The 17,095-nt window shown below is 42.5% G+C and overlaps 1 protein-coding gene across 1 annotated transcript in view; it reads right to left on the bottom strand.

The window, feature by feature from the left end:
• The window catches only part of LOC134096011 (protein unc-13 homolog C), a 97,855-nt gene extending 92,364 nt beyond the window's left edge, over positions 1-5,491 (bottom strand). Inside the window, exons 1-2 of the mRNA XM_062549749.1 lie at positions 3,331-5,491; positions 1,720-2,688 (exon numbers count right to left, since the gene is read on the bottom strand). Coding sequence (XP_062405733.1) covers positions 1,720-2,688; positions 3,331-5,488 — 3,127 coding nt within the window. The 5' untranslated portion in view covers positions 5,489-5,491. The remainder of the gene's footprint in view (positions 1-1,719; positions 2,689-3,330) is intronic.
• Between the last annotated feature and the right edge of the window lie 11,604 nt (positions 5,492-17,095).

Genomic DNA, 17,095 nt, shown 5'->3' with positions numbered 1-17,095 from the left:
AGACCAAAAAGCACTGGATGCAGGGAAACATCACATTTGTCCATCTGTTTTCTCCTCTTGCAAAATAATTAGGAAGTGAAGTCCTGAATAAAATGAAGCCCAGTCATAAGACAATACACAGGCAGGTACTGAGGTGTATATCCATATCTATCTATCCGTAACTATCCATATTAGTTTGATATGGATGTTGCTTCGCTTGTATCTCTGTTCAAAGTTGTATCTACAGTAGTTGTTAGGTTGCAGTCAGTGCTTGATATCATATTCTACAAAACGAAAATGAAAGGGAGATAATCTAATAAGAGGAAAACCATATTTTCTTAAAAACTCTGAAGCCAATTGCTTGAATCATGCTAGGCACAGAATGGGTTTAAACAGCAGCACTGCTCCCTCAGATTATGACACCAAGACAACAAACAAGCCAGCTGGGACAGCAAGGAGCCATGTGCTTCTGTAGTGCCAATGACCGCAAAATAAACACAACTGAATACACTTTAACTAAATGGAGGTGATGAGAATCTAGATATGTGAAACTGTACAGTATCTCTGTGGTCATCAAGTCATCATCAAGTGGAGACTGTATCTCACACCTGTATCCAACCTACTCGGCTCATACAAGGTTTTCACTTCATTCAAGTGACCACTGCATTAGTAGTTGCACATGACGCCCACTTTAAACTCGACTGATAGACAGTTTATAAAACCAGGAAAGACGTGAAGTGGATCAATTACAAATGAATGGCTGTGCCCACAAAGCAACAATGCCCTGCAAACCACTGGTGAACACTACAGAATATTGTGTCTGAAGTTGTCAAATCTAGGTCAAGAGCCTGTTCACTTTGAATAAGGCTGAAGATATTCCCTGGGCTCCTTGTGACTGTAATAGAAAGCCCTCTGCACTACACTCACATCCATTCAGCATAGATGCACAAATAACATTTTCTTGTTTTGTTTTTAACACCCAGCACTCATTCATTGCCTCACACCCAGCACTTGTTCCACACTGATTCGCTTTCTCATTAGACATTCGCACAAGGATAAACTTAGAACATAACATAAACTTAGACTAACATAATTTGCCCATGTATTGTCTCGTATAGATACTGTACATCATTTATTTGTACTGTGGTTTGAAAAACACCATTTTCAACTATAGATTAAAATGCAATCTAGTCAGATGTCTTCTGCTTTATACTGGCTATATAAAGAGCTCATTTGTAAGATTAATTGGAGGAAATAGCTTCGTGTTTGAAAGCCATGTGTCACTGATGCTTGACGGTAATAAATTGAGACAGCGTAACCATTTCACTTTTAAAGAACTGATGGCAGCAAAGGGAACATGGGTGTCATACCCTCTCATATCTATTCAATTTTTAATACAATCCCAAAGAAACTCATGCTTTACTAATAGTCCACTGAGTAAAAAAAAAAACCTCACTGTCAGATCTGAACGGCCTACACAATAAAATGGGGGAAATAGGATAACAACTAATGCAAGAGATGTGTCTCCATCACTGAGACTCATAATCAAGTCCACACAGGCCAGGGTCTACTTTATGGAGTGGGCTAGTAGACCGCTTCTGTCATACTACTGTCTTTGTTACCTTAGATGAGATTAACATATTATTTATTTCATCACTGAAGAACATATCTTTAGTGGAGCTATAAAGTGTTCTGCAAATATTGAGCTTATAAAAAAGAAGGTAATTTAAAACACAATACCTCCTGCGAGAATCTGCTGCTCCAGCTCTGCCATTTGCTTCCTGTATGCTCTCAGCGCCGCCTCTTTGAAGGTTGGACGGACGCGCTTCTTCGGAGGCGCTTCGGCTGGAGGTGGAGCAGGTGTAGTTTCGGGGATGTTCTTGTTTTCATCCTCTTGCTCCACTCCTTCTTTGACCACTTCTTCCTTGGTAATCTCTATGGTTTCCTCTATAACCTCAGTGTCCTCGATTTCCTCAACTTCTTCAATTTCATCGATGTCTTCAGTCTCCTCATTGTCATCTGCGTCCTCAATCACGTCAATGTAATCAACCATGGCCTCATATTCTTGTGTGTCCTCTGTCGTTGGGTTGTCATCGTAGTCCTCAACATATTCTTCCTCGTACTGGTCATCAAGGCTGCAGTCATACTCCAGCACAATATTTCCACCCTCTTGGTCCACCTCGTAGTCCTGAGAGGCCTCTGGCTCTTGGTACTCCTCTTGGTACTCAGCTTCCTCCTCAGTTTCACTGGCATTGGTTCTGTTCTCTAGATTGGCCAGCACCTGCTCCATCACTTCAACATAATGTGTTTCACTGTCCACCGCTTGCTCAGCTGCCTGCTCCTCATCCTCTGCCTTGTAATAGAATGAATCGGCGTACACATCAGAGTCGATGGTGGTGCTGGAGTCATTGGGTGTGGACTGGGACTGGGTCTTGAATCGATCCATAAACGAGGAGCTAGCTGGTTCCTCTGTGGGGGCACTGGTGCTCTGAGAGCCGCCTTTATTCCAAACAACTTCTAATGCCGATTTGGCTCGCTGTAGGGTGTTGCCAAATCCAAAGCCGAAGCTTTTGTCAGTGAGATCTATGCTGAGCCTACTGCTCCAGGATTTAGGCACCTCTTCTATTTGCTCTGTTCTGATCTCACTTTGACTGCGGTACATTGTAGCTGTTTTGTTCTGACTTTGTGGAAAGTGATTGACATTAACTTCTTTAAAGTGTTGGCTTGGGGGAAGTTGTGGTTGAGTGACTTGTTTGCTTTCTACCACAGGTTTACTTTCCACAACTGGTTCATTTTTTACAACAGGCTTAGTTTCAACATCTGGTTTGCTCTCTGTAACAGGTTTGATTTCTTTGACTGGTTTGCTCTCTGTAACAGGTTTGATTTCTTTGACTGGTTTGCTCTCTGTAACCGGTTTGATTTCTTTGACTGGTTTGCTCTCTGTAACAGGTTTGATTTCTTTGACTGGTTTGCTCTCTGTAACAGGTTTGATTTCTTTGACTGGTTTGCTTTCTGTAACAGGTTTGATTTCTTTGACTGGTTTGCTCTCTGTAACCGGTTTGATTTCTTTGACTGGTTTGCTCTCTGTAACCGGTTTGATTTCTTTGACTGGTTTGCTCTCTGTAACCGGTTTGATTTCCTTGACTGGCTTGCTCTCTTTTGCTGACTTGCTTTCTTTCACTGGTTTGCTTTCTTTCACTGGCCTGTTTTCTTTCACTGGCTTAGTCTCTCTAACAGGCTTTGTTTCCTTCACTGGTTTGATCTCTCTAACAGCCTTGCTTTCCTTCACTGGTTTGTGTTCGATCACTGGCATGCTCTGCATCATAGGCTCACTTTCAGTCATGAGTTCACTTTCAACTGCAATTTCACTATCTAACATAGGTTCAGTGGATGGGGTGCTATCCAGTGTCAGGTAATTTTCCCCCTCAAACTGCAAATCCACTTCCAGACATTTTGTGATATTCTCTGGGAAGCCAGGATTGGCTGCTGGGTCAAAGGGGCTGCTGACCTCAGAAATGATGTTTTGTTCAGTGGAAGCATCGAGGCCAGAGTCAGCGCCTTGCTCTAGGTGATGCCAGTCTTTCCACGGAGAGAGGTCACCTTGCAGGGAGAGCTGTGAGCCACTGTAGTGGCTGCGGTCTCCTGATATGCAGACCAGTCCATTGCTTACACCACTGTCAATGGTCTCAGTTGTCTCCACTTCATTGGGCTCCACATAGGGTGGGTTTTCTTGACTGGGAGGACTTGCATACCAAGCTGAGGCCATGTCTTCCTGTTTCCGTTGCCATAGTTCCTGATCTGATGAGGAGAGAAGAGAACATCCATTGGTTCTGCTGAGGTACTGGCTCTCAGAGAAGTCCTCTGAGTAAGACTGGCATAGTTTGGAGCAGTCAGACTCCGAGCGGCTGAGTTTAGGTGTCGAGTAGTCACTTTGAGAGAGCCATCCAGGGGTTATGTCTGTATAGTAAGGCTTGCTCTGTTTATCAGGGTCATCATAGCTATCATCGGCATAATGTACTGAGCTGACATATGCTCCGTCATCACAGCGCTCATGAGACTTTTTTTTATCTGACTTACTTTTATGGACTGGCTTATTGACCATTGCATATTTATTTTTGCTAAGTTCATCTAGCTCCTTATCACTTTCCATTGAGTCCCAGTCATCACTCTCTGTTGTTGCCATCGCTTTCTCCTTGGCAGCAATTTTCATATCCATACTCTCATATGTCTGTGAGGAGCTAATCCCTTTCTCTTTCTTCTCTTTCCCTTCTTGGCCAAAGCCATCGGTGGAGATTGATATACCTGTTCCTTTAAGTTTATAGCTCTTTTTTAAAACTAAATCCCTGTCTTGTGGGGCTGCAAAAATAACTATAATGGGACGAGGTTTCGCATTTGAGCATTCTCTTTGTTGCCCTAATCGATGGGCCAGCTCAATTTTTAGTGTCTTGTGTGCTTCAGCAAAACCCATTTTCTCCTTCAGAATTTGATAAATGAGATCCTCTGTTTTCTCAAACTTGTCCTCAGGCACATTTAGAAATCTCAGTGTAGATTTGTTGGTCTGATGGCTAATCTGCTTGATGTAATCATGTATGTCGCGTGTCTCTCGCCTCGACTGCACAAAGCCCGAGCGGAGCTGCTCGATCTCAGTCTGCACCACCTCAACACTACTAGAGATCTCATCAATGGAGTTCTTGAGCGCATTGACGTGGCCACGAAGCTCAGAAAGCTCGGTCTCAATCTGGCTGATCCCCTGAAGCTCCTTAAAGATCATCTCCATCACATCCTGGGTTTGACTAATGCAGCCAGTGGAGCTGGACCCGGGCTCCAAAGTTTGGGTCTTGTGCTGACGGCCAGCACGGTCCAATGACTTGCTCCTAATGCCCAGGGTCTTTCTCCAGTTGCTCACCTCGGAGTCGGAAGAGACACACTCCTGACTCTTCTTCCATTTTCTTAGCTTCCTCAGTGCACCTAGCCTAAGTGTATGCAAGCTGCTGCGTTCAACCCTCTCGCCCTCTGAACTCCCGTCCGAGGGAGCCAGACTGATCAAGCTCTTCCTATTCCTTCTCACAGGCATGGTATAAGCTTTTTGTTCATCGAATCTATGGACAAGTTTGGCTTCACTCAGAGAGTCAGAGTAACTACTATCAATGGACAAGACTTCGTGAAAGACACTTTCATTATTGTTCAAGAGAGCGTTTTTTTGTAGTCCGTTAGCGATGGCTACACGGTAACTAAATGTTGGAGAAAGAGAAGAGCAGTCGTTTTGTCCGTCGTCGTCTTCAAGAGAAATGTTACGTGCAGATGAGCATTTAGATATTTTTTTCACTGTGCTTTTTAGAGCGGTGGACAATGTTGGATTCCGGGCATGCAAATCAGGGGTCAATTTGGGTTCTCTTTTAGTTTCACTGCTCTCTTTCTTCTTTGTGGTATTCGCCAATTTCTTTGTAAACATTCCTTTACAAATCTTTATAATGTAAGATGATAGCTTTTTGAGACGGGCAGAAACCATGGAGGGCAATGTTTTAGCTTTTTTCCTCCGGATGCAGCGAAGCACAACAGTTTTAAAATCCAATTGTGGCAACAACTAGCACATAAAACACTTATGAGTTCTGAAAGCCAGCCCTGAGGGACGAAGAGGGTTCTTGATAAGAGTTGTCCTTAGATGCAGTCATGCCAAAGCTAAAATATTGTGTGTCCTTGTGGCGTGCCAGATATGTTGTAAATCCAACTGCTCCTCATGACCATCCAAAATGATCTACAAAGTGAAAGCAATTAATATATTTTAGTATGCACAGAATATTAATGTTTCAGTGTACACAATGTCACAAACCTTTCAATTACATTTTATATTTGACATTCAGTGTTAATACAAGACAGCTAATGTATTCAAGTCATGGCCTAATCAGCACAAGTTGATTAGTGTGAAAAGAAAATGGTGGTCCTACTAGGTTCTCTGAATTTATCTGATGTCTGAGTTATGTGGTAAGTGAGACCAAGGCCAATTTCATGTCTCCTATAAAAACACGAGGTGTACTCCCCTCTGCACTCTTATTGCCTATAGATTTCTGTAGTCCATAACAACCAAGGGGCACTGATAGGAACACATTACAACAAGGCAATTACTTTAATTGCTTCAATGCTCATGATGCTGTGCTAGCATGCGTTTTTGCAGGCCACTAAGGCAGATTCACATCAGACTCTCTATGGCTCAGTGGTTAACCATGAGAATTTATCTGTGTATCACAACAACAACCGCAGATTACTTCCAGTATGGAACAAGAGAGAAGAAGCATTGCCAACTAACGTTCTGCATGTTGAATGAAAATACCAGTTTTTCCTGTGTAGGTCATCAATGTAAGCACAAAAGGCAAATATGAAGATACTGATTGAATTTAATGTAATAATATTCACTCAAACATGTAGCTATATTTGAACACAAGAACAATGGAGCTATATTTAATCTTTCTACAGAAAACTTTACTGGCCATTCTGCCTTGAAGAATGCAAGTGTGTTTTAGTTCATAAAACACTCTGATCGATATTGCTTCTGAAGTTCCTATGCAATCCATCTCAGAAAATAATGCAGCAATTGGCAGCTGAGCCACATTAATTCCAGAACTCAGAACTCTGGGTGTCCAGCACCCCATGCATACAGCTGCACAGTTTGCATAATGACTGCAGAGCAAAATGTTCATCTCAAATGTACTGGAAAATACAATATCACCATTAACCTTTAGCTTCTCAGCTGTTGCAGAGTAAGAGCAAGTGTGTTAGTTCAATGAGACTGTGTATCATTTATAGTATAAATCATTTATCATTCAACATTTTCAGGACCAGGGCCAACCTGTACAAGATGAAACAATCAATGTACTTTAGAACTGGCAACATTTCTGAAAATACTTGAAACAATACTTGTTGGAAATAACACATTGATGTGTTGGACGTACAACAGAGTCTGTGTTCCAACCCATTGTTTTTGTTATTTGTTATACAATATGTGTTGGAAATAATACAATTTGTGTTGTTTTAACACATCTCTGTGTCCAGATAGGGACAACACAGTTTGTGTTGTTTCCAACACATTGCTTTTGCTATGTTACACAACATAATATTTGGGAACAAGAAATGGCATAAACAACTAATATAAATAACTGACAATACACTGCACAGTGAGTGCTTGCATATCTTCTGGCCAGAAATCTACCATTTACCAGAATCTCAGTATACATATTACACCTATACCTACCTCTATAGCCACTCACATTGCCACCATAAAACAGGAACTGGAAATCCATTTGGCTTTGGAACAGAAAACACTAACAGAATAGGCTGTGCCATTCTTGAGTGTAACTGAAATTTCAAGATTATCAGACCACTGGTGTTGAATATAGGTGCATATCAAACACTTAATTTGTGTCGCAATTGAATAATTTGATCGCATTTTCATTCTTATGACTAATTGTAATCTATACTAAACTAAATCTTGTTGCCTAGCATGCAATGGCCTTAACCACATAGTATTTCCCCCTACTTCCATCTCCAATGGGTGCTTCATTCTGATATTGAGCATGTTGGTGGATGGGCCAGTATAGGGAGGTAAAATACTGACAGAGATATCAATATGGGGCAGACACCAGAGGGCTTGACCTGTGCATTACAGGGTGGAACTGTGACAACTTCAGCTCCCACTGATGCATATTTAAGATAGTCGATGACTGAAAGGAGCCCCACCCACCCACACTCACACACTACCACTATCACCGCTCGGCTCATGCCGTAGCTCCCGAGATCCCCCAGTGAAAGGAGTCCGTGTTTAAAACACGAGGATTTTCTGTTTGCACACAAACACCGCTCAAGAGGAGGACCCCCATACTTCATGCTGCATGCAAAGGCTGGTTTTTGCCTGTTTATTTCAAATGTCGGTGTCACGGTGCATCAAAACGGCTAAAAGGCTGTCTCAGTCCGCGTTCATTTAACGGACACTAATATGTGCACATTCTGCATCAATGAGCAGTGCATGCTCGCAGGCACATGCAGATTGCGAGGTCTCACAGAGAGAAATGATGGATTACTGAGACTCTGGAGCTTAGAGAATCACAGAGCTCTCCCCACAACAATAATCTAGTACAACGATCGCATCATGCCTTTCCCCTACATCCAAGCCCAAATGGGTTAATCTCCATAATAACGAGAGTCATACATGTGAATCTGCCCGATGCCAAACGTACAGCAATGCATGCTTGAGGTCATGTTTCACAAATTATTGTGCATTACTGCAATGAAATCCAATCTTTTGAATTACAAAGTGTAGCACATCAAAGCAATATCCGGTGAAAATGGCATGCATATGTGACCATCCATGACATGCTATTGATTCACCTACTGTATTTCTGATACATTCTGCACAGTGCAGACACTACGCATAAACCTTTGAAAAGCCCAGTGAGAGAAACGAAGCAACAAGGAGCACCAGTTTCATTCATACACAGCAGATACTGGGAAGCAGAGCAAAAGCCTACCTGTATCAGCTCCAACACCAGCTAAGTGTGCTATTCAGCCGGTCTCCTGTCCTACTGCATGGGAGCAATGTATCAAATATTAACAGAGGGCTGTGCCTTCCGGAGGAGACGAGTGAAGAATTCCCTCCTACTAGACGAGCGGAGAGCGCGATGGCACGGCACGGCACGGCACAGCGAGCAGCAGCCTGCTAACGACTGGAAACAGGAGCGGCGGACCCTGCCAGTCGCTCGCCTGCTCCTCTCCCAGCGCGTTCCATTGCTCTCTTGCCGATGCAGTCAGGGGATACTCGCAACCGTGGGTTCAAGTCTGTTCTCCATGGTCCGTGTGTGTGTGTGTGTGTGTGTGTGTAAGCAGCAGCAGCAGCAGCAGCGGCGGAAGCAGCAGTGTCTCCTCCTCTCTCTGCCTCCTCTTTCTTCTCACACTCCTCACTCCCCCTGGTCTGTGTGTGAGTGTGAGTGTGAGTGTGTGTGTGCGCGGCGCTCTCTCTCTCTCTCTCTCTCTCACACACACCCCCTATCTCTCACACTCCCTTGTATCTTCACTCTCTCCCTCTCCCTCTGTCGTAGTCAGTGGGATGTAGATGTGGTGCTGATGTCGAGCTGGTTGTCCAGTAGGCTGTGGGATTCTTTTTGATCAATCCCTCCTCAGAAGGTCCTGTCACAGCAGTGCAGATGGCGTCTGGCTCTGGAAGAGACCCTCCAGCCTTCTCTTAGGAGCCTGAGCCTCGGCGTGGAGCGTGCGTGGAGCAAGCGGACAAGAGCAGCAGCGGTGGCAGCAACCTCCCACTTGTCTCAGACGGAGCGTAATGTGCTTAGTGGGAGCGGCGGCCGCCGGGTTAGGTGCGTGTGACGTGGGGTGGGGTGGGGGAGAGCAGCAGAGCCACATCAGTGGCCGGCATCAATGTGAGCGGTCAGAGGCTCGGACCCCCATCTGCCTGGGGATGGCATGCAGCCACAGCCATGTCTCACTCCCTCTCCCCTGCCTGCCACATCAGCCAAACATGACCTCCAGCGATAACTGGACCACAGTTCCACCGGAATCTCTCATGATTTCCTCCTGCTTTTGCTGCCGCGACTCTCTCGCTCTCCCTCTCTACAGTTCCATCTCTCTCAGCTCGACACCCCCATCTAATTATGCCTATCTCTGGAATTGTATATATATTACTATATTCAACTTCAACAACAATATTATAAACACATTGACAAATTTAATATAATTTGTCAATGTGTGTATATGTGTGTATGTGTGTGTGTGTCTGTTTGTGTGTGTACATGTATAGTACTTTATAGCAATATTGACAATATTCATAGAGTAAAACCCTTACAGCTTGTTATTGAGTGCTAATTTGGCTCCTCTGCTTAAAGCGTTTCCTTTTCTGGTATGTTTGTGTCCTCATTTTATGCTAAGGAAATGGCACAAACGTCATGCAATCTCACAGTTTTCACTAATTGTCTTGCTTTGTACCAAAATTAAATAATACGCTTCCACGGAATCAGGAGGAAGGCAAAAATCGGGGGAGGGGTGGAAGGATGCGAGCCAAAAAGACAAGCGTTCAAAGGGGCAAAGAGAAGAGGGATTGCAGGCTGATAGGAGAGGAGAGAAATAGAGAGGCTGAGACACAGGAAACAAGGATGGGGGAGAATGAGACACAAACACACAGAAAGATTAAGTGTCCAACATTGCGTGGCTGGAGCTCGCCCCCTAATGGTGAGTATGGGAACATGCCATAGTGAATGCTTCTGTAGGGCTGGAGTGTAAACACGGCCAATCGTTTATCAGGCACAGGAGCTCATGCATGCATAATGCTCCCTCTCTGAGGCTGGCACTGGGGACCACACTAACCCCGGGCTCAGACGCACTCCTCTGATGCTCCTCTCCCTGTCTCTCCATTAAGCCACACTGCACAGGAGAGAAAAACAGCCAACAGATATCTGCCACAAGGCTATCCAGGCTATGGCATTTTAAGTGCAAATGTCTACTGAAAAGATCTAGCTTAAGCGCGGAACAGCATTCAACAAAATAGGGGTGGTATCATTTTGGATATGCGTTAGGTAGTCATTTCAGGAATGAATAATATTTGACCTGGCCAGGTCCAACAGTCACCGGAGTGGAAGCCAAGGCTCCATATGGGCATATGCTCGGGTTTCTGTGGTGTCAAAGGAAACTGAAAATGTGAGGGATGTCCTGCTGACTGGAGAGATCCTCCTACTTGCTGTCGGGGAGTCTGCGGGCCAACTGGACCAGAACTACAACCACCTGGGCATCTGGCCCCATCACCGCGGAGCCCTGAGCCTACAGCTCGCCCTGCACACTCGTACCGCTTCAGTGACCTACATATGGTCGCTCTGGCAGTACAGCTACATGTTTGAGTACCCCAGGCTTTACCAACAGCTGACTGTAAACAGTTAGGATCGCAAGCGAGCTCTGTCTATGTGCCAGTGTAAACACATTGCCACTCTTGGGTCTAAAGAAGCAGTAGTACTCAAGCACATGGATGGTAAGCCCAAATTCAACAGAGTGAGATTACCAGAAATCCTGTGCGTACGGTAGCTTGGCCATTTCAAGTAAGGCTTATCTCGTTAACATGGGTGATATAGAAAAAAAAGAAATTAAACATAAAAATCCTAATGGCAGGAATTGGCATTTTAAAAAAAAAAGACTAGAAGTCTACAACATGTTTTGTCACACTATGCAGCCTATTTTCTTCTTCACCCAATATGTGCACCGAGAGCAGGGAGGGTCACTCTCTCTGACATTTAAGAAAATTACAGACGCCAGTAGAATGAAAGGTCAACTATCAGGGAGCAAAATATGAGGCCTCCTGTTGAGGCCATCTGAGGAGTCCTGTGTGTTATGCTGGGCCTCTATTGGCCATTGGTCACAGGTGGGGTTGGGGGAGGTGTTATGGTTCAATTACAACTGTTCTCTGAAACACAATGAAAGTGTTAAAGTCAGGATTCAGCGCTCTCTATTACTCTTCTACATTTTGCATTACTCATGTGACAAATCAAATATAATTCATGATTTTTATACATGACATAGATATTATACAAAATATATTAGCTTATATACAGTAGCGCCAGAGTTGGACTGCTGCATGGATGGTTAACTGCTTCTTGAATGTTTTGAGTCTATAAAACTCTAGCAATGTCTTTAGGACTGGTGCAATGCAGATAAAATGCTCTTCCCTCTGCCTGCTACCGTGCACAGTCCGGTGCTTAAAGACAGATAAGCCTGTAACAGGTCCCTGAGTCCATGACCCAGAAAGTCATATCCCAAAACAGGCTGATGCAACCTTTTTGTAGCCATAGCAATTCTACAATAGTCTTCTCTAGAAAGCGCACAGAAGTGTTTGATGTCAAGGAAACCATCTCTAGCATGTTGTCACTGGAGATCACACTATGCAGGTGCAGGCATTTTGGGCGACTGGAGAGCTCCCTCTAGAGTCAAAATATATGTATTACTCTGCTGTTGTAAATAGCAAACCTCCCCACCCTGTGCCTCTGTTGTGGAGGTGAAAGATTATCAACAGGCAAAAACTCTCTCCAAATAGACAGGGAAAAATCCAGAACGATCTAATAAAGGTCACTACCAAACTTTTCTCAATTGATTCTATAGTACTTTTCCGCGTAGAATCCATTTCTGCTTGGGACATTTTTATATCACGCATAGTTAATGAGATAATTTGCATATTTGAAGACATTAGGGCAATTCCATATCAGTTGGAACAGGTCCGACACCATGGTCCTCAGTTTTTCCTGATTTTTGGTCCAAATGTTCCTCCATGCCTCATTGGAAGAAAACCAAAATTTTAGCTGGGTATCTTGTTTAGTTTCTGAGATATGGCTCTTCAAATGTGGTTAGACGTGTCCTAAAAAAAGGCTGAAAATTCCTGTATTTAATGAGCACCACTTTTTTTTAAACCCCTCTCCTCTCTTAAGGCTACCATATTATTTTCTAAAAATTTGAACACTGGGGCAGTACCCTGTGTTGTTGTCCAAAATCACAAAGGAATTACAGTCCTTCCCACCATTGGAGACTTATCCATCGAAACAAACCCATATTTTTTTTGAAAGCAATGAAAAAAAACCCTGTTTTTGTTCTCTTATGGTCATGAATGCCTAGCACTCACATTTTTAAAACTCTACATATTTATAGTCCATGAGTAAGAGAACATGTTGATAAAAAATTGAGATGTTTTTTTTTTCTTATTTCGAGGCTATGAGCCTTCAAAGTTGGCCAAAATGGCGTTTTTTCCTAAAAATGCCACTTTTATTGCCTTTTTCCAAGGACAAGATGAAATGCAAATCCAACATTTCTTTTTTTCTGCAATAGTGTGGCACTTCGTAGACCATGTGAATGTGGTAGATCCAACCTGTCCATTCTAATATCCCCACAGCACATGTCTGAAGTTAGAAAAAATGAAAAATAGGTGTTGGTTTGATTTGTATGAACCTCTTAGAAGGACAATATGGGGTGTAAACCCATTTTTTCTGTTTGAGGGATCAGAATGCCATCTTGTAAATAGGATAAAAATGTTGTATCCCATTTCTACTCTTTAGTGATCCCTTAAAATATGTCCAAAAGTTGTCAAAAATGAAAAAGGCAACTAAATTGAGGGGCTTAAATGGCCAAGTGGATCAAGTCACACAAGGTTAAAAATGTAATATAGGACAGATGAGAAACTGAGGGAGAACACTGTGAAATGTTTAACCCTGTTACGATGGCCTTTGAACCCACTGTGTCCCTAATATAATGTGATAACCGGAAGTTGGTCTAAAACAGGAAATAAACTTTAAAAAGGCTATATCTAGAGAACGGAAGGTCATAGAAATAAACATTCACTTCTTGCTTGATCCTCATGGGCGAATTATGTCTGATGGAGCAAATCAGATTGAGTCTACGACCTTTCGTTCAATAGTTGTTCGCAAAAAACTATTTCCCATTGAAAAAAAACAAAAAACTGTAAGTGTTGAGGCCAAAATCATGGTTTGAGATATTGTGTAAGAGTATGTTTCAGACCATTTGGAGTTGATCGGTACCCACTTTGTGTGACATAAAAAAATATTATTAATTTAACTTATGGATGGATATGGATGACCAAAAAGTGTAGGATTTTCACTGGTCCTAGGGTTATGTTTATCTAAGTGGATCTCAGGTTAACTGTCCAGGGATACCATTAGAACAAATCACAATGCATGCTGCATCCAACGGTAACTCCAACAGCAACCAGGAGACAATATGCTTCATGCAGAAGAAATTTGTTTAATGAGAATGAACCTCAGTTAGGGACACAGTGGGTTCAAAGGCCATCATAGCAGGGATTATACATTTAACAGTGTTCTCCCTCAGTATCTCTTCTGTCTTATATTTCATTTTTAGCCTTGTGACTTGATCCACTTGGCCATTTAAGCCCCTCAATTTAGTCGCCTTTTTCCCCCCATTTCTGACAACTTTTGGACATATTTTAAGGGATCACTAAAGAGTAAAAATGGGATATAACATTTTTATCCTGTTTACAGGATGGCATTCTGATCCCTCAAAAAGATAAAAATGGATTTACATCCCATATTGTCCTTCTAAGAGGTTCATACAAATCAAACCAACACCTCCTTCAGCCAAGACATTTTTTCATTTTTTCTAGCTTCAGACATGTGCTGTGGGGATATTAAAATGGACAGGTCGGATCTACCACATTCACAAGATCTACAAAGTGCCACACTATTGCAGAAAAAAATAAATGTTGGATTTGCATTTCATCTTGTCCTTGGAAAAAGGCAATAAAAGTGGCATTTTTAGGAAAAACGCCATTTTGGCCAACTTTGAAGGCTCATAGCCTCGAAATAAGAAAAAAAAACATCTCAATTTTTTGTCAACATGTTCTCTTACTCATGGACTATATATATGCAGAGTTTTAAAAATGTGAGTGCTAGGCATTCATGACCATAAGAGAACAAAAACAGGCTTTTTTTTCATTGCTTTCAAAAAAAAATATGGGTTTGTTTCGATGAATAAGTCTCCAATGGTGGGAAGGACTGTAATTCCTTTGTGATTTTGGACAACAACACAGGGTACTGCCCCAGTGTTCAAATTTTTTGAAAATAATATGGTAGCCTTAAGAGAGGAGAGGGGTTTAAAAAAAAGTGGTGCTCATTAAATACAGGAATTTTCAGCCTTTTTTTTAGGACACGTCTAACCACATTTGAAGAGCCATATCTCAGAAACTAAACGAGATACCCAGCTAAAATTTTGGTTTTCTTCTAATGAGACATGGAGGAACATTTGGACCAAAAATCAGGAAAAACTGAGGACCATGGTGTCGGACCTGTTCCAACTGATATGGAATTGCCCTAATGTCTTCAAATATGCAAATTATCTCATTAACTATGCGTGATATAAAAATGTCCCAAGCAGAAATGGATTCTACGCGGAAAAGTACTATAGAATCAATTGAGAAAAGTTTGGTAGTGACCTTTATTAGATCGTTCTGGATTTTTCCCTGTCTAAAAGGGCTATATCTACTGACAAGGTCATGTTTCATGATTCTTGAGAAATGTGTCAGGTCGCTGTTCTTGAAGTTTTCTATTTGGTTTTCTCGGTTGCAACTTGCTACATCTACGCTGTATAGTTAAGCTAGGTGAACGATCTGCCTGTAAATGGCTTCATGAAGGTGAAAATCTTCCATAGTGTACCTTTAAGAGTCAACCTTTTAGAAATATATTTATAAACAGTTGCAGAAAAAGCAACCCAAGTCTGGCTCACAAATAAGGTGTCTTAATGCTTCATAGAACTGTTGAAAGAAAACAAGTGGTCCAGAGCACCTTTAATGGAACACGTCCAGACATGCCAAAGTAGGCAGGAAGTAAGAATTAGCTCCTTATAAACCTTTTCTCCAGTTTCACTCACTGTGAAAGACACTCCAGAATGAGGCAATGGTGTGAGACATCAATAGTTTAGAGGAACAAATAAATAAATAAATAATAAACACCTGGGGAGATGAACGAAGTCCAGTTCTTAGCTGTTCCGGCACTCTGTGCGAGAACTCCAGTGTTTGTGCTCTATTTCCCCGGCAGGAATCCACCAGAGAGGTATGTGGGAGTGTTCTGATTGGACCCTGCTCTACAAGCACAGATCTGAGCACAGTGCGCAAGTACATTCAAAACCAAGCAAGCAGCCCCAGCAGTGCCCTCAGGATCCTAAACGCTCTTCTTGTTCACCCAGATGGTTTGCAGAATACAGGATGCCACTACACATAAGTGCCCTCCAGAATGTACTTGACAGAATAAGGCAAATGCAGTGAATTCACAGGAAAGAAAAAAAATCACAACTTGCGGCGGTGCCTTGCCTTGCGAGCACTCCATTTGCTCCAGTGTGGAAGGAAAACAGCAAGCTGGAGGAAGGGGCTGCTTATACTAGGAGCCTATTAAATGCAGTCAGTGCTCCAAGCCAATGGAATGTAATTAATCTATCATTTACATCTGCACACCTGCACCACAAAGACTCACAGAGGGAAGGAAACGCACACTGAAAAGCGAACATTGCTATCTTCCAGCAGACACTTTGTGAGATGCGGAGGACTGGCAGAAAGTACATCACAGAGGAGTCCTAGGGAAAGGCGGTGTGCTCAGAGAACAAACGAATGCAATCTTTGCTTTTCAATTATCAGTAAAGGCTTACATTCATAAAAGCCCTCGTTCAGTCTCAGCATTTGATACAGGCTGATTGTGGAGATAAGATCATGTCAGTTCACTGTATATCCAGTGCGTATATACGCCCATAACTGGGACAAGAATGAAAGGTAGGAATGAGAGGGAAATGAATAGGGTTGCAAAAGACAATAGGGTCTCACATTTCCAAGTAAAAACAAACTAAAAAAACGCTGACTGGTCTATTAAAAAACAAGAGTCTGTAATTATTGGTAAAATGGCAGTCAATTATTTCTGTGATATGTATACAATTTGCAATATTAACCTGTATGTACCTCCATGAATGTAATGAAATAAAGACAGAAGCTGAAAGATAGGCTACCAGCCCTCTCTCAGCTCTTCCAAAGTTCTTTTGAGTCCTCTCACTGAATTCCCCATTGGATGATTATTTGATTCAGTCAGGAATAACATAAATATTGTATTTTACTGCCAAACGTAGTGTTTTATTGCCAGGGTGTAGCAATTTGATATGAATTGATATTTTGATATAAAAGACACTGTTATTTTATGGTCATCATAATCCTCTACAAAACCAAACAGCCAACACAGTGTTCAGTGGAGGCAGACACGTACGGGAGAGATGCCAAGGCAAGAAAATTCAATTCACAAGCACCCTGGGTGCTGCTCTCTGCCTTACTGTTTTCTTTCACACAAAACACACACACACACACACACACACACACACACACACACACACACACACACACACACACACACACACACCTGGTGACGGGGGGCTGCTGGGATTTACTAACACTCAGCGCCTGACAAGACAGACCCCATGAACTTTAGCCACTGACTGAGTCAACTTCCTGTAAATATAGGTTTAAGCACACAGTCCCAGTTTGTTTTGAAAGGATGCAACAGTTTGATGTGCCAAACAAAAGATG

Source organism: Sardina pilchardus, chromosome 11, assembly GCF_963854185.1.
Source record: "Sardina pilchardus chromosome 11, fSarPil1.1, whole genome shotgun sequence".
NCBI lineage: Eukaryota > Metazoa > Chordata > Actinopteri > Clupeiformes > Clupeidae > Sardina > Sardina pilchardus.
Note: the sequence above shows the minus strand (reverse complement) of the source record. Positions and strands in the feature narration are given on the sequence as shown.